This window comes from Mustela erminea, chromosome 7, assembly GCF_009829155.1.
Source record: "Mustela erminea isolate mMusErm1 chromosome 7, mMusErm1.Pri, whole genome shotgun sequence".
NCBI lineage: Eukaryota > Metazoa > Chordata > Mammalia > Carnivora > Mustelidae > Mustela > Mustela erminea.
In genome coordinates this window covers 11,737,288-11,760,960 of record NC_045620.1, presented here as the reverse complement: position 1 = coordinate 11,760,960, position 23,673 = coordinate 11,737,288, and the positions used below count along the sequence as shown (strand labels likewise).

General features: G+C 49.3%; 2 protein-coding genes across 12 annotated transcripts in view; one reads left to right on the top strand and one right to left on the bottom strand.

Annotated features, from left to right (window-relative positions):
- Positions 1-2,032: 2,032 nt before the first annotated feature.
- LOC116594846 lies at positions 2,033-4,195 on the top strand. Its single transcript, XM_032350407.1, has 2 exons — positions 2,033-2,389; positions 2,420-4,195. Exons 1-2 carry the CDS (start codon positions 2,240-2,242, stop codon positions 3,290-3,292), a joined length of 1,023 nt encoding a protein of 340 aa, XP_032206298.1. The 5' UTR covers positions 2,033-2,239; the 3' UTR covers positions 3,293-4,195.
- Positions 4,196-4,256: 61 nt separating this feature from the next.
- Positions 4,257-23,673, bottom strand: part of STAU1 (staufen double-stranded RNA binding protein 1) — a 55,729-nt gene continuing 36,312 nt past the window's right edge. For 7 of the 11 annotated variants that reach the window (XM_032350394.1, XM_032350397.1, XM_032350399.1 and 4 more), the window contains 9 exons: positions 23,225-23,323; positions 13,531-13,761; positions 11,835-11,978; positions 9,722-9,868; positions 8,442-8,517; positions 7,928-8,247; positions 7,208-7,330; positions 6,358-6,443; positions 4,257-5,769 (listed from right to left, as the gene is read on the bottom strand). In XM_032350394.1, coding sequence (XP_032206285.1) covers positions 5,754-5,769; positions 6,358-6,443; positions 7,208-7,330; positions 7,928-8,247; positions 8,442-8,517; positions 9,722-9,868; positions 11,835-11,978; positions 13,531-13,761; positions 23,225-23,323 — 1,242 coding nt within the window. In that variant the 3' untranslated portion in view covers positions 4,257-5,753. Of the gene's footprint in view, positions 5,770-6,357; positions 6,444-7,207; positions 7,331-7,927; positions 8,248-8,441; positions 8,518-9,721; positions 9,869-11,834; positions 11,979-13,530; positions 13,762-23,224; positions 23,324-23,673 lie in introns of those variants that run through there. The other 4 variants (XM_032350396.1, XM_032350398.1, XM_032350402.1 and 1 more) reach the window with 2 other exon arrangements.

The following is a 23,673-nucleotide window of genomic DNA, read 5'->3' as shown; positions in this document are numbered from 1 at the left end:
AAGGATAGGAGGAGTCATGGGTCTCCATGGATCTCCCAAAACTCACCCACTCGCTACAGTTCCAGCGGAGAAAGAGACAAAGTCTTGCTCTCACGGAATCGATCACTACAGCTTTTCTTGGGAAAACTGCGGTAGCCCGGGGCCTGGATCCCCGTGGAAGACGTGAGAGCTGGAGAGCCCAGAACGAGCATGATTCGGACTCCACAACTCGGGCACAGAATTGGGCAAAGTCCTCTCCACCAGCCCCGAGTGGTTGCCAGCCGGCGGACCAGGAGCCGCGGGCTAGTGTCCGGAGGAAGAGACGCAGGAGGGAGGTACGAGGCACTTCCAGCACAGGTGCTACGAGGAGCCACTGACGTGTATTGTCTTAATGGGGTGAGAGAAGGGACCTCCTCACTCAGGTGAAATCCTCTGAGGTCTCAGCAAAGCGGTGACAGGTCAGGATTGATGCCCAGCCGGTAGCTGTGCCTGTCACGAGCTCTCACGGTCTAGTTCACGATTCAGCACACGGCCTTGCCCCCTCAGAAGGCGCAGACCAACCAGCTCCTCTGCCGAATGCAAGTTCTCGTCCCCCTGCGTGGCAACCCTGCTCCTTCGGGAGGCGACGTCCTCACAGCACAGACGCCTCCCCCCAGGCTGTCTGCCCTCTACCAAGTTTCCTCGGGCAGGCCCTTGGAAACGTACCTGGCCAAGGCGAGCAATGACAAAGGTGGTCACACCATTGAAAGAGTTGGGACTTTCAGGGGACAGACTTGCCAACAAATCCTCTAGGCCTAACTCCCAAACTCAGCCCCAAACCAGCATATCCCCTGCCCTAGGTTAATGGAGGTCTGTACCATTCTGGTTTCCTGAGGTGGGGTCTGGCTCACCCTCCAACCCCATTTTCTTTTCTTTTTTTTTTTTTAAGATTCTATTTATTTGACAGAGATCCCAAGTAGACAGGCAGGCAGAGAGAGAGGAGGAAGCAGGCTCCCTGCCGAGCAGAGAGCCCGATGCGGGGCTCGATCCCAGGACCCTGAGATCATGACCTGAGCCGAAGGAGGCAGCTTGAGCCACCCAGGCGCCCTCCAACCCCATTTTCATTGTTGTTGTCGAGTCCAAGGAGCCAACCAGACAGGAGGGTCCCGCTAGGGCCCAGAGCAGGTTCAGGCCCGCCCTCCCAAGCCGCAGAGCCCCTGCTCAGCACCCAGGACATGGAGGCTCAGACCTGCAGGGGACAGTTGCACAGAACAACAGAGGCCTATGCAGCTTCCAGACCCTAAAAAATCTCTGGCCGTTTCTCGGGGAGGCCTTTCTGGCAGCCAGAGGAAGTACATGATTAAAAAGGCAGACAGCACAGAAGAACACAGTCTGAATGACAAGATTTGGTCGGGTCCTCATTCCAGAAGGGGACCAGCTGCTCGCTCACCCGTCCACGCTCAGCAGCGTCAGATCAGGGGAGACTCAGAGCTGCTCCTGCCACAGCCTCAGTGTCAGGAGTCAGGTTCGGCGTTCAGGAGGGAGTCTGCTTGCAGAGCCTCCCTCTGCCCCTGCATGTGTGCACGTGTGCTCACTCTTAAAAAAAAAAATTCGGACTCTTAAGCAAACTAGTACAAATTTCCTAAATTATATATAATTTTGCTAATAAAACATGGATGTCACTGAAATTACAAATTAGAGTAAGTTGCTTTTACATTTAGTTTCACATATTCTCTCTCTATATACACATGCTCTGTATTCACTAAATGCAGCACAGCAAATAGAGAGAGGAGCAAGAAGTTCCAAGAAAACAGTTGCGCTGCTTTCGTGAATCGAAATCCCCTTGCCCCCCCTACCCCTGAGTTAGCCACTGCCACTTAGAACCCGCATTTCTTTTAAAAACCTATTGAGGAGGGCGCCTGGGTGGCTCAGTGGGTTAATCTGCTGCCTTCGGCTCAGGTCGTGATCCCAGGATCCTGGGATCGAGTCCTGCATCGGGCTCTCTGCTTCGGCAGGGAGCCTGCTCCTCCCCGCCCCCACCCCCGCCGGCCTGCCTCTCTGCCTACTAGTGCACTATGTCAAATAAATAAATTAATTAAAAACAAAAACGGAAAACCGGCTACCTTCTCCCTGCCGATGCAGCAATGTTCAAGTGGTTAAAAAATCCATTTATGGATTTGGAAATTTCAAGTAATAATTTTTCTGTATTTAAGGGCACACAGAACTATTTAAGCCCTAAAGCCAGAGATGGTAGTGGTGGAAGTTTCCGACGTTAAACTGCATGCGAGCAAGCAAGAGCTGTCCATCCCGCCCGGGGCCTGTTCTGAGCTCTCGGCCACTCCCGGACAGCGGCCCGCTGCTAGGAACGTGGGCGGCCTTCCCGTGGGCCGCTCCAGTCGCCGGAGCCCCTCTAGGAGGACCTGGCGTCCGGACCAAGGCAGCTGTCACTAGACATTCACCCTGCAAAGCGACACACGTCAGCTCGGCGAGCAGGGGAAGGAAACCCAGTGTCAGAAGGGACACTTCTAAGAACTGTAGGTCATGTTCCTGTGGCTCAAGAAGGCCTCTGAAAAGCAACAAAACAGCAGCTCTGGGGAAACCTCCCTTTGACAAGAGGCACCTTGCAAAGTCAAGACCTAACGTCCAGGTGATCGAGAGACCCACACTTGTCTGTCCCAAGGACGACAAGAGCCTCTCCCCTCTGAGGATCGACGCTCCACAAATCCCAAGTCCCACAGTCTTCTCGTGGCCGACCCACAGCACCTGCGGTTATCTCAGACCTGCCCCTCCGGCGCCCCTCCGGTGCCTTCCTGTCTCATTTTGTGCCTGCGGTGTGGAAACCAGAACCGCACGGGTTGTCCCCAGGGCCGAAGCCCCTTGTTTTGGCTCTAAGGTTCTTGTGGCTCTGAGAGAGCACACGGACCTAAAAGCATGCACCACCCCTTCCAGGCAGCTCTGTCCAGGCCTGTCGAGACTGGGGCCGGGGCAGGGGGGACCTACTGCAGGCAGCGGCCAGACTGGTGAGAGTTTACAATCTGTGAAACATTCAAGGACAGCTCTCCACAACAAAGATGCGCCACCCTTGAAAACCAGCCTTTCCAAGAAGGCTGGAAATCCGTGCACCGCCGCTGAGGTCAAGGGGAAATTTCCCCCTCCTGCAGCTTTGGCAGTCAGGGCTGAGCAGCTAACTACAAGGCGTGATTCACTTTGGAGACCGCACTGTCCTCTCCCATCGTCCTGCAGCGTGGCGGGTGCCAGTGGGAGGACGGAAGGCAGGGGACAGCGCTGGGCAGAGGCGCGCAGCACGCTCCTCGCAGGCCTGCGAGGCCACTGAGAAGTGGCGGGTGGCAAGAGGGGAGGCGGCAGCTGGCGAGGCCGGGAGACTGGCTACAGTCTCGATCCGGGGGAAGGTCCCAGGAACAGAGGAGGCTGCGAAGAACCCCGGGTGCCGGTAGCAGTACAAATGCAGAGCTTCCAAGCACATGGACACGAACCAGCTGAACGCGTGTACACGTGAACACGCATGTGTATACGCGTGAACACGTACATGTGCACGCCTACGCACACGTGCACGCCTACGCACACAAGTATTTGCTTGCTGTCTGCTCAGAAGGCCTAGAGAACACCCAATAAAAGTGAGTGCTCCGAGTGCCCACATCTTGGTGGTTTTTGTTTCTCTGGCTTTTCTTTTCTTTTCTTTTCTTTTTTTTTTAAAATCATCTTTTATGCCCAGCGTGGAGCCCAGATCCACTGCACTGCGCTTGACAGACTGAGCCCAGCCAGGCGCCCGCCCCCCACACCTTGGTTTTCGGATGCTGCCGTCACCAAAAGGGACCAGCCCCTTGGAGAAATGGCGGACTCCAGGACTGGAGAAGGGGAAACGTTTTTCCTTTCACTGGTTTCATCCTTGCAATGTTGACAAACCCCCTTCTGTCACTGAGCACTTTTCCACACCCTTCTGACCACATCGTCATTCTGGGAGTCCAACCCACAGGCCGGTTCGTCCGTGTGAACCACCTTTATGAGCACCTTCCAAAAACGAACCAGAAAGCCACCAGCCCACTCCTCAGCCAGGCCTGAATGCAGCGTCTCACCTGGACTCCGAGTGTGAGAACATCTGCTCGAAGCGAGGACACTCGGAGTGTCGAAGTCTGTCCTCCTCGGGCGCCTGTCTTTGGGTGACAGTGTCCAGTCCAGAGAAGAGGCACCTCCCCTCGCCCGGGCGCCCACGCGCCACTTCCGCACCCTCACTCGCCTCTTCCCTCACTTCTTTAGTTACTGCTCGAAAGGACCAACAATTCATTAGTAGCTGTTTATTGATCAATGGTTTGATATAAAGTTATTTCAGATCTTCAGAATTTTGCCCAAACAGAAGTCACAAGCATTACAAAGTGTTTTTTTTTTTCTTTCCTTCTTTAAAAAGGGTAGGAGGCAGGTTGGGAGGGGGCCAAGCTAGCAGTAGTGGCATTTGAGAATAAATTAACCAAAAAAAAAATTTAGTATTACCATTTATTGGTGACAAACACTAAGTTTTACTTACATTCCATGGGGAGAAAAATCCCAGCGCAAACAATGAATCGAAGCAGTACTTAACTTGCAAGGCTACGGCGCTTTTCATCCGGACCACACGCAGGACCTTAACTGCACACGCGTCTGTGCACAGTAACACAACGTCAAAAGCAACACAGTTTCAGAGATAAACATGGGTCATTCTTCCATTCTTTTCAGCCCTACATGGAGATGTAATCAACAGTACAAAAGCACTCAAGGAAATCCATCTGCGGGTGTACACGTCCTACACGGAGACCATATCCTGTAGTGTGTGAAAGCTACGTGTCCTCAAGAGCCATATGTATATACACACAATTTTTTTTAATAATCTTTAAAACAAAGATCAAAGTTCATTTGTTTAAGTCCTGTTGCATTAACAAAAATAAAATAGAAAAGGAACCAAATGATCATTAAAGTTTAAAATTCCTAAACTGTCCAATTTATACAACCGTGGGAGACTTCAAGGACTGAGAAACCAGGACTGTCTCAGCTAAACCAGACGGCACACAATTTGCATCACTGAAATGGTCCTGGATTAGTCCAATAAAGTCAAAACGTATAACCACATACACATGGATATGATCTTTGCTGATTAGATTACGGATAGAGTCAGTCTCAGACAAGTTTCTAAACTGTGCTATGTAACTAGATACAATTGAGAAACTCTCAGATGAAAATTTATATAGTGTCATTTCAATCAAAAGAAAATAATAAAACTAAGAATATCTCTTTTGGGAGAGAAAGCAGTGGTGGGGAGGTGGGAGCCACGGGAGGTGGGGCCAGAGCACGCTAGAATGGTTAGTTGGCGCTGAGTAGGAAGCATCTGATTTTCTCTGGTGCTTTTGGCTCTGGGGCTGGTCAACGGCCCCGCTCCCCGGCGTGGGTGTCCAGGGTGTGTCCCAAGGGTTTGAGTGAGCCACTCCAAGAAAGTGCTCTCCTCCCGGTTTCCTTCCCATGGCCCAAACAGCAGCAGCCACAGCCGAGCACAGAGGGGCCCGAGGCCACTCAGCAGACCCTGCCGTGCCCCCCAGCAGCTGCCTGTGTGTGGGGACAAAACAGCACCCGTGCGCACAGCCACGGCCGCCTCCGTGTGTTCCCGCCTTTGTCACCACTGCCGCCTCGGTTCTTTACCCAGCACGTCTCTCAGCCCACTGGAGGTATCAGAAATTCCAAATTCTCAAAGCAGTTTCAGTATTTTCAGTATGTATGTTGGGGTTTTACAACGGTTCGTGGCCAGAAAAGGTTCAGCACCTCCCACACCTTCAAGGAAGAAGAAAATGAAAATGATGCCAGTTTTGGAATGTAAGAAAACTTAACCCATGTTAACAATGAGAAGAACACAGCAGACACTGAAGCCCAACAGCACAAGCCCCAGTTTATGGGATCCCCGTGTGCCGCGTTGCTTAGGCTCTATGGCCGAGCGAAGAAAGCAACGAGGAGAGAGAGTGCGCAGAATGTGATCTCTGCGGGAAAAGGCAAATACAAGAAATACGGGATTGTACTTGCATGAAGAAACACCAGGAAAAATACGTAAGAAACTAATAAACACGTGATCTCTGGGTGGGGGCAGGGAAAGTAAGATGGGTGGGGGCTATGCGGGGGGCAAGACTGAGCACCCGCATCTCTGAAAATCACTGTGGGGTTTGGACCCTGTGTATGTATCACCTATTCTAATTGTTTTTTAAAAAGTAGAGCTCTGGCCACCACTTGGAAACCCTTCGGGGAAAGGGACAAAGGTGACAGAGGGGAGGGTCCCACTACTGAGTTGAGCACAACTCTCACTCCTGAGGTCTGAATGAATGCAAATGAAGAACAGAACTGCCTTTCCGAGTAAATCAGCTCACTCACACAGACACTGGTCCATTTCCTGTTCTTGGCATTTCTGTACTCGGCTGGTCCAGCTCAGACAGCAACTTTAAGATGTTCAGTGCAGCCTAGCAGGGATGAAAGGAAGAGTCAGAGCACGACCGCCACCCCGGGCCACAGCACAGGGCACTGTTTGAATAGGGAGGTGAGGGACAAAAGAGCGAGTCCCACTAAACCACACGTTCCCTTACTATCTGAACTTTCAATGTGAAGTACAAACTACAAAACAAATTATCCATGTTTACCTCACTGAATCGCCACCTCTAATTTTGTATTTTCTTCTAGTATTTTTAACTTTATAGTAACTAGACCACACATTCTGTATCCTGCTATAAAACAAATGCCTGTTGTGTTCCCTTGTTAGAACACATCATCCCTAAAGACGTTAATTTCACGGATGCATTATATTCCATCAGGAAGACATACCAGAGTTCACCCAGATTAATTTAATCAATCCCTTTTCTCAGTTTTGTGCTTCTCGTTAGGGTGTTTCACCTGAACAGCAGCCGGAATAAGGGGCTTTCTACAGCTGCCCGACCTGGGCCTGTGGTCTGTGTTCTGGGAGGAGATGAATGGACACAGCGCATGGAGGCGGCCCACGGTTCAAGTCCCAAGTCCACCCCCCAGGTCAGCAAGGGAGGCGAAAAGCACAGAACAGGAGGGAGTGTCTCAAGCCAATACATTCTGATTAACAATGAAAAAGCAATCCAATAAACTAAGGACGAAATCTTCAAAAACATGCAATCTGTAAAACCACAGAAGTCGACAGGAGAGCCCTTCTGTCTTCCCACGGCCAGCAACGGGCAGGCGCCGGGAGCACCGGGGAACGTACCATGTCATGGCAGGACTCCACATCCTTTCCAATACCGTGGCTAATCAGAGGTGGCTGGGAGGAGCAATTGATAAGAGACACGAATTCGTTCTTGTTGTTTTTGGGGAAGTCTTTGTATTCAACCTGAGGGGAAAAGAACACTGTGAGGCCGGTGGGGCAGCGGCGAGCAGGCAGGGGCCCAGCAACCGGAGAGGACGCCTCCTCCTCCCCCTCGCCACCGGACACGGCCCCAGCGCCTCCTGCTCAGTCAGCGAGGCTGCCCGAGGGGCCCGCTGCTAGAGGCACGAGGCGCTGCCCCAGCTCCCTACACCTGCCCGGAACCTAGATGTCCCCCAGAATCCTGGTCTGGGGGGCAGGGGACACCAAACACGTGGTCTGAAAGAAGCCACATCGTTTTCTGCCGGCAGGAAGGGTCAGCACACTGAACCCATTCCTGCTGTAACTATGCCTAAGATGAGGAGCTTTGTTACTACGGTGAGCTTGCATTTTTTTTTTTTTTTAAGTTTATTATTACAGGACAAGGCGATTCTGTTACCATCCGGGCTTATCCCACGCTTCCCTGAACTCCCTCCACCCACCTCAGGACCACCTGGCCTCTGCCCTTCCTCCACACGGAGACCTGGATTTAATAAAGGAGGTCCGAGGCTCATTTGCTGAGAGAAACCCAAAAAAGAGGACTGCACTGAGGTCTAGACCACACAGCTCCAGCCTCGTAGTTACCTGGAATCCCTGGACTCTGGAGAGATAGTCCAGCTGCTCAGAGGGTCTTGTAAGAGGTCCATGGGGTACGTGGCCTGAAGAGATGTTATTCTTTAAAATGGTCTCGGCCGTGGGCGAGGTGCCCCCATACAACAATTCACGGGCTATCATGGCAGTTACCGTGGCCTTGGCAGGATTCGGAGCTGCCCTGGTGAAATCTTTGGTGTGGTGTCCTTGACTGACTCCTACGGCCTGGGCAACCTCGGGCACCATGGGAAGAATCCCAGCGGGCAGCTGCTGATGACTAAGATAAGGCATCCTGAACTCGTCCTCTTTACTGCCTAGGGAGGGACGCGCAGACAGATCAGCACAAGGCCACAAGCGCCGCTGGGAGACATCTTCCAACCCACCAGCCCTCCCTCGGAGCTCCCGAAGGCCCGGGGAGGACGCAGAGCTCAACACCGCTGGTCATTCCAGGAACCACGCCAAGCCCAGAATCACATTCAGATCAAGACAGTATGAACATCACACTTACTAGTCCCATTTTCATCCCCAGAGCCAGGTTCAAAAAAGGTTACTTTTCTTCCATCCCCTGGTTTTTTTACTGGTGTCTTAAAAAAAAAATAAAAATAAAAAATAAAAAAAGGCCATGAGTGTAAATCAAACTGTTGCAAAATTAGTTCCTACTCCCTGAAACTATACACACTCCAACCAGTATTAATTTTGGTTTATAACCATTTGAAATATGAAGAGGTCATCAGCAGAGAAGCCCGCCCCCACCCCCTCCTCACCCCCCTGCAGCCTCCTGACCCTCCCCCCAGCCACTCCTGCCCCCTCGGCCTGTCCTCCACCAGAGGAGGCTACCAATCCCCCTGAACTGGGGGCCGGACTCTGCTCGGCACTCACAGGAGGACAGGGGAACGTTTAACCAGAGGGAACCAGAGCTGCTGGACTGGTGGAGCCCAAGGTGGGGAAGGAAGCTTTTAGACAGAAGCTAAACAGACTCTTCTGGAACTAATAGCCAATTCAAAGAAAACGTGACATTTCCAAAGTTAAACAGGTGGGGGGACTGTGATGAAAAAAATTTTTTGTCAACATGGGTTTCCTTTCTGAGAAGGTAAGGATGTTACGAATCCTCTACCAGATTCTGGAATGAAAAACCCAAACACCAAGTCCAGGCTCTGTGCCGATTCTCTGAGGAATGTCCACAGCCACAGCAGAGGCCACGGCCCGCCAGGACCTCTCAGCGCAAATAAGCTCAGTCAAGGACTTGCTTGAGGGCACCGCTTACCAAACTCAGCAATTTTTGGCTAGTGTTCAATTCATAAAGGAAGGAAGAATCCCAAATCTAAACTACGAATTTCGTTCCATCAATCACACTGTGTCGGTGTCCCAGAAAACCCACAGGCTGCTTCCCAGCTAGCAGAAGCCGGAGGCCGGCGGGTCTCTCCCTCGAGCCTCACTGGGAGAGCACCAGGGCAGCGCAGGCCCGTTCGTCAGCAGCCACGGCGCCCGCCCGCGTCCAAGTGGAAAGGAGGGAGCTGCCCTCCAGCAAAGCGTCCCCGACCACACAGATAGGGAAACAAGAACGACTTAACCCAGAACCACACTCGGAGCCACGGACATGCAACCCCCCTTCTGACCACGTGCTAATGCTCCGAACGGCTGGGGCGCCGCTGGCGGGGCGCTTTTCCTGCCAGGAGGATGAAGCCTTGCTCTGAAGCTTGGCCCTGGAGGCGGCCAGAGTCCCCTAGGATGAGGCGAGGAGGTCATCTTGCCATTAGAGAGCAAGTACACAGAGCCCCGAGCAGTCACCTTCTCCTCTGATTTGAGGGCCGGCTTGGTGGGCTGAGCCTGCGGGACTTTGAAACCAAGGATCTCCAGCATGTTCTCGGCTGCATTGCGTTTGGCCACCTTCTTATTGGTGCCTGTTCCTTCCGCCGTATGGTTTCCCACCTTCACCTGCAGGAGGAGGAAGTCCGGACTCAGACCAGTGCTTACGCCTTCTGAGTGAAGACGGGTCAGGCAGCGGAGTGTGGGCAAAAGAACCCATCCGCAGCCAGAAGCTTCCCGGGGCACCCATGGCAGCCGCCACAAATGCTCAGCACCTTCGAGCTGCTGTCCGCCACAGCTGCTGGTAAAAAGGAGATGACAGGGGCTCCTGGGTGGCTCAGTGTGTTAAGCCTCTGCCTTTAGCTCAGGTCATGATCTCAGGGTCCTGGGATCGAGCCCTGCGTTGGGCTCTCTACTCAGCGGGGAGCCTGCTTCCCCCTCCCCTCTGCCTATTTGTGATCTCTGTCAAATAAATGAATAAAGTCATTAAAAAAAAAAAAAAAGACGACAGCGGCTCAGAATGACTTTAACAGACTACAGCAGGGAGTTCCAAAACCTCCCCGCTTCCTAAGGCACCTCGCGCTGACACTCATCTGTGCTCCTGAGGGTCCGTGCTCCTAGCGCCGAGTGTGCCGCCCGGCCAGGGGCCGCCTGCTTTGCCACAGGGGAGCATTTACCCCCCAGAAACCTGCAGACACCAACCAAGCAGCATGCTGCCTTCGGTGGCTGTCGCCACCTCTAGACTTATGACACGGAGGAAAGGTTAATGGCGGAGGCAGAGATGCAAACGAAGCTTACGAGTGTGTCCTGTCTGCACCCAGGGCCCTGCAACTGCACGAAAAAATGGGAACATTCATCCAAACTTTGAAAATGATCTGATTCAACCAAGTCACTCATTGTTCACAACTGAAGTGCCAATGTGTCTCTGTTTCACTTTCATCTTGTTTATGTAAACAAAAACCCCTGCCAATTCTCTTGCTAGAACTCGGCTCCGCTGCCCAAGGCACGCGCAGCCTCGCCGCCTGCGGCAGACGGCAGCACGCAGCTGTGCGCACTCTCCTTTCCTGACTCTGTCGGTGACCGCCGCGCTGACGGGACAGACGGAGAACCTGGACAGTAAAGAACATTATGCATTTGATACATGTACAATCTATACACACAACCCCCTACTTCCCACCAGCCGCACCGCCCCCGCCCCCCCCTCCCCGGCCGAGAGCTGAGTGTTACACACTTCCCAGCACATACCACTGTTTTCAATCCCTTTCCAAGCCAGTCTTGATCACAGAGCAGACCAAAAAGCCCCATGTCCCACAACTGAGAGCCCAGGGAACCTTCCCTCGCCAGTGAAGAGGGCTCTGGGCTTGAATCCTGGCCTTGCCATCTAGCAGCTTTGATTTTGGCCAAATTCCTGGCCCTCTCAGCACGCTGCCATCTTCCCTTGTAGCCTGGAAGAACCATGACTTTTCTCGCCTTCTGACGGGGGAGGCAGAACACACCCAGCTAAGTGGCGGTGCTTCCCAAGTCGTGAACTGCTACACCAGAGTTAAGTACTGGCTTGATGACCAGAAAACACCATTAAATTCAAATCACAGAGTAGGCTGCCCATGGAGGGACCGTCTCATAAACACAAGGAAAACACTCGGCGCTAATCCGACGCACAATCCCAGTGGAAGGAGGACCAATCCTAGACTCCAGACTCTCCGCACGGATTAGGAGGAACAGGAACAGAGCCTCTGACAGAACTTACAACACTTACCTTCTGAAAAGAACAATACAAACCTTCAAGGAGACGTGATGAAGAAAATGTTCACCCACAGTCCCACACCCCAGCACTCGTGACCCAGGACGCGGTCCGAGCGCCCACCTGCCGACTCCGCCGCACGCGTGGTGCGCACGCAAGGACACGTCGTAAGGCATCAAATTACTACAAGCAACGTGGTCTCAATATTCTGAACGTCCGATGGCGGAGAGCAGGGCCCGCTGGGCCAAGTTACTGCACCCGGCCTCCTCAGGAAAGCACGCGGCCCGTGGACCTCGTCCAGCTGCGGTGGGGACACGGTCACAGAAAGGCCACCCACCACCCACCCCGACCCACCTGCATCACAAACTCTCTGCGGCGTGGGAGGCCTCGCTCCGTGAGGAGCATGTACTCTGGCTCCTTCTCCTTTTTCGCCTGCTGGATCTGGGCCAGTCTGCTGATGGGGTTCATCCCCGGGCCGCTGTCTGTGCTGCTCTGTAGCTGAGAACAGTGAATGCAGAAACCATGTGCCGTGTTAGCCGCAGAGAGGACCTTTCCAGTGCAGACATCAGGACGCGACACAACATTCCCTTTATGTTGGTCCTTTAAGTGCCCAGAATTAATAAGACCTTTTTTTAAACCTTCTTAAAATTAAAAGATGCTTAATGATTTTCTAGGATTGCTCTGTGGGGACATTAAAAAGTTCTCCTGGCAAACCAACATCAATATCCCACTACGGGTGGGCAAGCAACCCGGAAAGGTCTGCTTTTTAACAGTAAACTTCAACTTGACAATGAGGAGAGAAAAAAAAACAGAACACTATTCCTAAAATTGCCCCCAAAGTTGTGTTATGTAAGATGGTCCCCAGCTTTCTTAACAAGGACTCAAGATCCAAAAACTATTTTAAAAAGCACACATACAAAAAAACCACAAAACCTCAAGCTGACACCATGTGGAAAGAACCTAAGAATCCCACAGTTCCTTCCCAGTGGCCACCTTTAGCACCAAGGAACCCTCAGCCCCCGACTAGTGTGGGGTGGTTTCTGGGATCTACTTAGAGAAAAAAGAAGCTGCAGGGGTATATAGTGTGCTCACCCCTGGGCACGGGGTCTTGACAGCATGAAACTACAGCTGGCCCCCGCACAACAGAGCTCGGAACCGTGCAGGTCCACCTAGAAGTGATTTTTTCCGGTAACTACAGTACACTATGGTAAGTGTATCTTCTCTTCCTTATGACCTCCTTAATGTTTGTTTTCGTCCAGATTACTTTATGTGCAAATACAGCATTTAATACACACATGCATATAATACAATATATAATACATAAAACGTTAATTGTTTCTCTTAATGGTAAAGCTTCTGGTCAACAGTAGGCTGTCAGTGGTTAAGTGTCTCCAGAGTCAAAAGTCAAATCCAGGCTTTCCACTGTGGGGTGGGGGTGGGGATCAGCAACCCTAACCGCCGTGCTGTTCAAGGATGACAACTGTATACAGACAATCGTAACAGAACAGACCCTAATATTCCTCAACATGCCCAAATGGACTCCTGAACCTTCTCTAGCTGAGGGAGCAGGGCGCTTTGACAGGTCCACTGACATGGCTTAAAAAATCCCAAAGAATAAGGAGGTATTTGGTGAAGTGTCTCACTCCTACACCTGCCCCCAGACGCCTTTCCTCCTGCAAATCTGCTTCACGCTCCCAGCTGAGGGAGCAATGCAGCGCGGAGGGAGACGGAGGGAGACACTTTCGCCAGCCTCTGCAAAAGGCACTGCGATGCACGCGGCTCCCGTGATCAGCCCCTCATGCGGACACGCGCACAGCTGCAGGCGCGTCCGCCGATCCCGCTCGACATCCGCATCTTTGCCTAACGAGGGGCTCCGGGGAGGAACTAACCGAGGTGGTCCCCGCACCAGGCCGGCAGGTGGCACGTCAACGGCCATCCTGTCACTAAGGTCAGCAACCTAGTGAGCCTTTTAACATGTCTTCCCCCACCCCCTCCCCAACCCCTCATCTAAAGGCAACGGAAAGACCCTCTTTGATCGAGATGTTCTTACCCTGACTATGGATTTTGTTTTCTTTTTGATTCTGGGCTTCACTCGCTCGACCGCAGGCAGCGGCGGCAGCTTCTTCAGCTCCTCCAGGACGGCGATAGCAGCGTTTTTCTTTGAAATCTTCTTGCTCTTCCCTTCACCTTCCCCCACAAACTCCCCAACTGACACCTTGGTCACAAAGCTCTTCATATGGGGGGGGCCACTCTCCCGGGCAACCTGTTTCAGAGGGAAAGACTGAGTGAAAGCGTGACAGACACTCTCTGCCAGGGGTAGAACACACTGCTCAGTGCCCTACCTCCCAGGAGCCACAAGGAAGGGGGAGTTACGGACAAGACCTGACCAATGCAGGCAGCATAAAGGTCAGCAAAGGGAAACAGTGATAATCCTGGATGCTTTTCTTCCCTTCTTCCTTCTTTTTCAGACTGGTTCATGTTCTCAGGTCTGGTTGGTCCCTCACACAGTTTGCATGGAGTAAAGAGGGAAATTGGGGCGCCTGGGTGGCTCAGTGGGTTAAAGCTTCTGCCTTCAGCTCAGGTCATGAGATCAGGGTCCTGGGATCGAGCCCCGCATCGGGCTCTCTGCTCAGCGGGGAGCCTGCTTCTCTTCCTCTCTCTCTCTGCCTACTTGTGAACTCTGTCAAATAAATAAATAAAATCTTTAAAAAAAAAAAAAGAAAAAGAAAAAGAAGAAAAAAAGGAGGGAAACAAGTTCTGCCTCCTCCCTCCCAGAATGGTTCCTGTCTCCCCAGTCACAGAGTGTCCTGATTCTGGGGTATCCACTGCAAACGGCAGAAAGAAAGCTGCCCCAGCGAAGTCCAGAAATAATTGCAACACAGAGAGTTCAAGTTTAATATTGCTCTGAGCCTCCAGCCAAGCCTGAGCTTGTTAAATGCTATGCTATGCAGCTATGAAGAAGAATGAGAATTTCTAAGCACAGACAGTGATTTCCAATACATATTAAGTTTAAAAAAAAAAAAAAAAAGCAAGCTGTAAGAGTTTATACAGTACCCTAACTTCTGTGTTAAAAAAGATTTAAATATATCCACACATATAGACACACACGTGTTTGTTTATATGCTTATTTTTGCAAAATGAAACACAGAATGGATGAAGCAGAAACCGAGAGAATTAGTTCCCTACAGCATGTGGGAGGGAGGGGTAGAGCAGGGACAAGATAATGCTTTTGAATGTATCTTTTTGTATAGTTTTTTTTTTTAAGATTTTATTTATTTATTTGACACAGAGAGAGAGATCATAAGCGGGCAGAGAGGCAGGCAGAGAGAGAGGAGGAAGCAGGCTCCCTGCTGAGCAGAGAGCCCGATGCGGGGCTCGATCCCAGGACCTGAGATCATGACCTGAGCCGAAGGCAGAGGCTTTAACCCACTGAGCCACCCAGGCGCCCCTCTTTTTGTATAGTTTTGACTTTTAGAAGCATTTAGGGTTTTACATATCAAAAATATAAAAATAAAAAAAATGGGAAAAAATACTAAAACTGAATATGAACAGAAACCTAAGTAAAGTTCTTACTAGATCACACAGAAGGAAAATAAAAATTGAACCCAACTTAGGTTAGCTAGGACACGCCTGAACAACTACAAGGACTTACACTACCAGAGTTCAAGACTTCCTATAAAGTTATAGCAACGATGCCCTCACGACACTGCTTCAAGGTGAACAAAGAGAGCGCTATATCAGAACAGAATGCAGAAACAGACCCGCACACATTTGCTCTTGTGATTTCTGGCAAACACATCAAAGCGCATCAAAAGACTTTTTTTTTTAAACCCAAAGTCTTAAAAAAAGAAAAAAAAGTACTAGCTACACACGTGGAAGAAAAGCTTAACCACAGCCTCAAACTCCACCACAAACAGCAGGTAACTAGAGCCAGAATACAGAACTCAATGTGAAAGCCAAACTCTAGTGCTCTCAGAAGAAACACAAGAGTGGGGAGCCTGGCTGGCTCGGCCAGCTGTGGGGCTGCCTTCGGCTCAGGTCATGATCCTGGAGTCCCGGGATCAGATGGAGTCCTGCATCAAGTTCCACATCGGGCTCCCTGCTCAGTGGGAAGTCTGCTTCCTCCTTTGACCCTACCCCCTCTCATGCACTCTCTCCCTCACTCTCTCTGAAATAAATAAATAAAATCTTAGGGGGAAAAAAAAAGTTCTGAAGAGGTACTAATTTGGAATCATCAGGAAAAAAAAAAAAGAAAAGAAAAGAAAACATAAGAGGAACAGGCCCAGAGTATGCATGTGGCAAAGAGCTCTTGAAAACACAAGTTGTTTTCTTTATGAAAACAAAATTGGAGCTCCACGTAATTAAAAATTGCTCTCATCAGAAGACAACAATTAGAAAAGACAGGGAGTCTACAGAACAGAGGAGAATACTCGCAATATATGTATCTGAGGGTTTTTATCCAGAATACTGAAAGAACCCCTGTAAGTCAACTACCCAATTAAAAGAAGACTTGAACAGGTACTTTACCAAACTGGATCTCTAAATGACCAATAAGCATATTAAAAAAAAATCATTATTTGTCATCAAGGAAATGCAAATTGAAACTACAACGAAATACTGCAATATATACAATACCCCAAAATGGCTAAAATTAAAACTGACAGTATCAAGTGTTGCCAAGGATGTGGAACTGGCCAGAGTATAAACTAATACAATCACTTTGGGAAACAGCTTGACAATTTTTTTAAAAAAATATTTTATTGGGGCACGTGGGTGGCTCAGTGGGTTAAAGCCTCTGCCTTCAGCTCAGGTCCCAGGGTCCTGGGATTGAGCCCCGCCTCAGGCTCTCTGCCCAGAGGGAAGCCTGCTTCCTCCTCTCTCTCTGCCTGCCTCTCTGCCTACTTGTGATCTCTGCCTGTCAAATAAATAAATAAAATCTTTAAAAAAGGAAAAAAGATTTTATTTATTTATTAGAGAGAGAGAGAAAGAGAGAGCAGGCGCATGCATGAGAAGTGGGGAGGGGCAGAAGGAGCAGCAGATTCCCTCTGAGCAGGGAGCCCGACGTGGGGCTCAATCGCATCCCAGGACTGTGAGATCATGACCCAAGCCAAAGGCTGCTGCTTAACCAACTGAGCCACCTAGGCACCCCCAGCTTGACAATTTTTATTAGTTTCCAAAGTGGAAACAACTTGCATGTCCATCAACAGGACAATGGATAAAGCTCAGCTTTACATTCATACGGTGAAACATCACACACCAATTAGCTCCTGACACACATGGAGGAGACTCACACACACTCTGCTGAGGATTAGAGACTTGACACTAAACAATCCATATTATATCATTCTATTTATGTGAGCTCTAAGAATAAAAAAAACAAAGCTATAGTGGTTTTAGAAAACAGCTTCCTCTGGGTGGCTGTTAACTTGGAAGAGGCCCAGGGACTGCTGCACGTTATGGGAATGCTCTAGATCTGGACCTGGGTGGTGAACTATGGGCTTAAATGGGCTGTGCCCTGAAGACATGCCTATTTTCCTGCATCGGAAGCATATCTCAACAGACAGGACAGTAGGAAGTCTAAGCATGGAATTAGGAACAGAGACAAAGAGTCTTGTGAAGCTAGATTGAAATCAGAGGTATAGGGGCGCCTGGGTGGCTCAGTGGGTTAAAGCCTCTGCCTTCGGCTCAGGTCATGATCCCAGGGTCCTGGGATCGAGCCCCGCGTCGGGCTCTCTGCTCCGCGGGGAGCCTGCTTCCTCCTCTCTCACTCTCTGCCTGCCTCTCTGCCTACTTGTGATCTCTGTCTGTCAAATAAATAAATAAAATCTTAACAAAAAAAAAAAAAAAAGAAATCAGAGGTATAAACCGCTAATTCTGAAAATACAGATATTTTCCAATGCTACCTGCCTACAAGGCCTAGAAGCAGTGACCCTCCAGCAGCAACAAGCATGCCTGGTGTCCCATTGTGGTCTCCGCACGCTGCTCTCAGGGAGGGGCAACCAGGGCTCCTGCAGGTCTGGCTAAGGCTACTTCTGTTAGAATTTCCATTTCTACTGGTGCCAAAACTTGAGCCCGGAAAGTTAAAAGTAAAGGTAAGGCTAAAACATTTCATTGTACCAGGAAGTAAGAAGGTCAATCAACATCTGAAGAGGGGAGGTGAGAAGCGAGCGAACAGGGATGAGGGACACACACAGAAGAGGAAAAAACCCACCTCACAGCATATATAAAAACTGTGACTCAAAATGAAATCATAAAGCTTCTAGGAGAAAAAAAAAGAAAAGTAGACTGAACTACATGAGACAAAGGTGTCCTAGGTTAATCCAACAACCACGAAACAGAAAAATTAGGCAAATTCAACCCCCCTGAACTCTCTCTGCTCTTTGAAAGATACTATTTAAAAATGAAAAAATAAGCCACAAAATGGGAGCAAATATTTAGAAAATACAGATCTGATGAAAGGACTGTATTCAGAATATATAAATAACCCTCAAAACTCAGTAACGGAACAACTCCGTAAAAAAACTGCAGATGTGAACAGACGCTCCCGGAGAGCGGGTGTACAGATGGTAAAGCCGCACATCGAAGACGCTTGGGGCACCTGGGCAGCTCAGGCAGCTCAGGCAGTTAGGCCCCAGCTGGTGGTTTCAGCTCAGGTCATGACCTCAGGGTCCTGGGATCGAGCCCCAGTCGCCCCAGTCCCCCCTGTCGGACTCTTTGCTCAGTGGGGAGTCTGCTTCTCCTTCTGCCCCCCTCCCCACCTGTGCTTTCTCTCTCTCTCACTCACACTCTCTCTCTCTCTCAAATAAATAAAATCTTAAAGAAAAAGACAGGAACTACTGCTCTGCTCAACATGGCCAACTCACCACCTGCATCCCTGCATTACATTAAGTTAAAGAAGCCAGACGAAAGGCAATAAACTCTGTAATTCCATTTATGTAATGTTCTGGAAAGAGAAAAACTGCAGGGGCAGAAACTGCATCGGTGGTTGCCCGAGGCTGCGGATGGAGGAAAGGACTGGCTGCAAAGGGCCTCAGGGCAACCTGAGGGGGTGAAAGAGCTTCTAGGTCTTGACACTGGTGGTTCCACCACTGAACACACTCATCAAAACGCATCAAATCATAGACCCGAACAGGGTGGGTTTTACTGCATGTACATTATACCTCAAAAAAACTACCCCCTCCCGGGGCACCTGGGTGGCTCAGTGGGTTGAAGCCTCTGCCTTCGGCTCAGGTCATGATCTCAGGGTCCCGGGATCTGGGATCGAGCCCCAAGTCAGGCTCTCTGCTCAGCGGGTAGCCTGCTTCCTCCTCTCTCTCTGCCTGCCTCTCTGCCTACTTGTGATCTCTGTCTGTCCAGTAAATAATAAATAAAATCTTTAAAAAAAAAACAAATTAAAAAAACACACACACACAAAAAAACTACCCCCTCCCAAAAAACATCCCCACAGGGGTAACAGCAAAGGACACAGGAGTCAGCTGAATGGCAATCTGAATATAAAAATGAATGACAGTAATAAGAGAACCATGATTCTTTTCCTTTCCTTTGTTTTCTAATGTAAGCTCTACATAAGATGGGACTTGAACTCCAGACCAAGACTGACCGGCTAAGTCAGTCAGGCGCAGCGCCCCATGAACGACAATAACGAAGTAACACTCTGAATACAAAAAGAAGCTGTGGACCTACGCTAATAAAAATTAATAAAAATTTAATAAAATTTAACTGCTAATAAAAAGTAATGTACGGAGGTGGGGTATTTCCTGTGGAATGTCAGTTCGGAAAGGCAGAAAATGCACCAGTAGTGACTGATGCTGGGAAGAATTATCAATGACTACGAGAATTGCTGGGGAAATCTCTCAGAGCATAACCTTCAAACATCTCCTGGCAGCATATGTGTTAACTGCAAAGAGAAAGAAAGTCTCCTTTAGGTGAAGCTCTGGGGTAAGCCAACAAAACAAACGTCACTCACATGGCGGGGGTAGGGGGGATCCCCTCGTGTGATGCCCAGAAGAACCCACACCTCTTCTGCAGTTTCCTGAGGGAAAAATTGCATCATCTGAAACTAATCATGAGGAAACGATCAGACCACACTGAGGACCATTCTACAAATTGTAGTACCTTTAAAAAATATCCAAAGAGGCTACAAACTGTTACAGACGAAGGAGAGCGCAGAGATGCCTCTCCCAGATGCAGGATGAGATCGAGACACTATGGGCCATAAAGGACAGAAGAGGGACAGATACAGGATGTACATGAGAATTAGTGATGCTCAATTTCCTGTATTTGATCATTAAGTTGTGCTTATTTAATGTCCTGTCCTCAAAAGATACATGCTGAAATACTAGAAATCCCCATACCTGCTGCTTAGCCTCAAATGACCCAGCAGGGGTAAGAAGAGACAGAAAATACTATGTGCATTCACAGAGAGAAAAAGCAAATGTAAAACGTTAATCACTAGTAAATCTCACCGAAGGAGAAATTCACTGTCCTATTCTTCCAACTTTCTGGAAGTCTGAAATTTTTCAAAATAAAATACTCAAAAAATGGCTAGGAAAACCAAACAACCCCCAAGACAGCAGTGCTGTGCTCCCCAGGTGAGAACCAGTGGCCCCTGGGAGAGCAGCCTTCTCTGCCCCCCACAGAAAGAGGCCCCGGCTGACTCGGGCCCCCACACGTGGACCATGGGGCTCCTGGCGCCACTCACACGCCACTCCCCACCCTGACAGCCTGGTTTCTGCACACTCACAGCTCCATCCGGCCTCTGGGAGAGGAGCCCATCCTCTACTTGTATCACAGCCCTGCCGATCTAAACGTGGCTTTCCACCTACGGTGGATTTAGTGCAAGGTCGCTTACGCATCACAACCGCCTCTCGGTGACCTTACCAATCTGCACCATCACATTTTTAAACTAAAAGTATGTATTTTATCAAAAGTCAAGCTATATACATTCTTTCTGCAGAACCACAGGAAAGGCTCCTGTCTTCTCCCATTAAACACTTCTAATCCAGATTTCTATGTGATGGACTTTACTATTAAAAAAATTCAGGACTGCCTCTTTAAAAAAAAAAACAAAAACAGAAAGCCAGAATCTTCCCTTTTTTATGAAAGGAACAGACTGCCTCTTTAAAAAAATTCAGTAAAAAAATAAGTAACTTCCATTCATTTATTCAACAAACATTTCCTGAGGACCCACTATGTGCCAGGTAATCTTCCAGGTGCCAGAGACAGAACTGTGGGAGGAAAAATAAAAGCCCCCGCTCAAGCTCATAATGGAAGTAATATGACCCTTTGATAGATGAGCTATTTCACGTAAGTACTCACGTTAACAAACTCAAGGCCACCACCAAGGCACAAACTGGACCGTCCTAAATGATTACCTTAAAGATATTCACCCACCAGAGGGCGCTCCCAAAACTTCCTTTATGTGACGAATTTCCTGCTCTGTGTTCCTGAACACAAGTTTGAAACCCAAATCCGAAATCTAAACAAAGTGGAAGTGGGACAGAAGAATCTGGTCTCCAAATCCCACAGAGCAAAATCAAAATGGCATTCCTTCACTGAGGTTCCAGAAAACTCTGTGACTCTCAGGGCAACAACTAGTAGGAACAGGTGGCAAGCTTTCCAGGACCCTGGTGCCAGCAGTCAGCTCTGTAACCCTGAGGTGACCCTGGAAGCCAGGCACCTCCCACTCCCACCATCTTGGCACCCCTCCAACCTCGAAAAATCCTTTCTCATGCTCTACACCAATCCCTCAGCACGAGAAGAAAAGGATTCTTCTTCCCTTTCCTGCAACAGGTACCCAGGAAGACACCTTGTGGTTTTTGAGATGAAGTTCCCACCTAGCAACTCCTATCTCGCTGCCTCCCTCCTCAGTCCAGACAGAAGGGGAAGGGGTGCAAGGGATGCAGAGCCAGCTGAGAAGATACAGCCCTAGCCTGGCCAGGGCTCTGCCCTCTGGGAGGAGGGGACAGTATAAACCTGGTCCCGTCTGCCAGGGTGGGACAGGGATGGGTGTTGGGGGATGGAGCGTGGCCCCGTGATGGACGTGTAATGACCCACCCCACCTGTGCCCCATGGCAGGCAGGGAAGCACTGGCAGCTACAGACCAGAAACTAGCAGCACGCAGCGGACGGATTAAGGACTGAACCCAGGAGCCAGTTCAGGGCACCAGCACGTTAATAAGGGCAGGTAGACATTTTATAATGTATAAATCCATGAAGTCTGGGGGTCACTTTTAACTGCAAAAATGCTACGAAATTGGTGTTTTACAGGATAATAAACTTCAGGGGGACTTTTTAACTGACTGAGCCAACCAGGTGCCCCACAGGGGGACCTTTTAAAAAAATAAACAGGCCAAAAGAAATTTATGGAGGACTTAAAACTGTTCTAAATAAATGCTCCACCTCAAATTACATTTGCCTAGGTAACAAAGTAGAAGCATAAAGCATTCTGGAAGACTAAACATAGAGTCTTAAGAACTCTGAAAGACCTGGGCACCTGGGGGGCATAATCAGTTAGGCGTTTTTTTTTTTCCCCAAAGATTTTTTATTTGAGACAGAAAGAGAAAGAAAGAGCATGAGTTGGGGGCAGAGCAGCAGAGGGAGAGGGAGCAGCAGATTCCCCGCTGAGCAGGGAGCCCAATCCTAGGCTCCAGGATCCCAGGATCATGACTTGAGCCAAAGGCAGATGCTTTTTTTTTTTTTTTTAAGATTTTATTTATTTATCTGAGAGAGAGAGAGCGCAGAGAGAGAGAGACCATAAGCAGTGGGAATGGAAGAGGGAGTGGCAGGATCCCTACTGAGCAGGGAGTCCCACGTGGGGCTTAATCCCAGGACCCTGAGATCACGACTTGAGCTGAAGGCAGCCGCTCAACAGACTGAGCCACCCAGGTGCCCCTAGGCATCCAACTCTTGATTTCAGCCCAGGTCATGACCTCAGGGTCATGAGATCAGGCTCCACAAGATTCTCTCCCTTTCTCCTTCTCTCTCCGCCCCTCGCCCACTGTCCCCGCCCTCCCTCACTCTCTCTCAAAAAAAAAAAAAAAAACAAATAAAAAAAACCACCTCTGAAAGACCAAAGAATTGATAAAGATATCTGCATGTACACTGAAACACAACCTTGCATAACCAAGTGTGGAAACCAAAAGGATCTGCAAAGAATTCGCCATGTGTCAGACCATTACGCAAAACTTACTAACTTCCCTCACCTGCCCCATGTAACTGGACCCACTGGGTCTTTGAAGGAAACACGTACTAAATGTATCTTTGTTTTCCACTTTGAACTAACAACCCATTAGTTATGGTTTTTAAGACTGTAAGGTCTCCAACACGAAATGAAGTTATTAGAGAGGTGACTTATAGGGCAAATGCTGGACAAGGACGAAACTGATGCCCTGTTACCTCCGGCAATTCCTAGGGACTAAAGAAGATGAACGTTTTGGGGGTAACAGAGTCTTTGAGAGTTTTATGAGAATAATGGACCCTCTCCAGAAAACACATGAGAACACAAACACAATCTTCTTCAAAACCATGCTGGAAGGCTAGGAGGCTCGCAGACCTACAGGACCATCCAGGGACTGCAGCCCTGAAGAAGAGAATACTGCTTTGCTAAATATAAAATCTGAGTCTTAAACCTGAAGGTTCACAGGTTTGTGATGAAAATCCCAATGTTATTTAGGATAAAAATCATCCCAATGATGAATGCCAACAGTATTTTACAGTAGAGTCCTACATCTGAAGCAAGCTTACCTCAAAATTCACAGGCAAGTTCCGTTTAAGTGCAATCTCAAACACTTGACTTATTTCCGATTTATTGAGATTTTCTTCTTCTGATTCTCTTCCATTCACCTAAAGAAAAAATAACTGTTTAGTAGTTAATCCTTATGAAAAACTGTCAACATCCCAGCTATGATAAACCTTAAGCACTGAACCATGGCTTCACGAAGTGAGCACTACCCCAGGGAGCGAGACCACCTGTGTGCCATGTGGCAGTGAATTTAAAGGTTTAAAAAAAAAAAAAAAGTATTATTTCACACTTGGGTCAGCTGGTACCTCGTAGATTCACCGTAAACAACCCCATACCTAACAGACTTGGGGGTATGAATCAGCCTCACTGTGGTCCAACCACACTTGCCCACAGCTGCTCAGGAAGAGTGGCGACTCCCAAAGCCTTCCTTGAGGCCTGGCAAGCCACATTT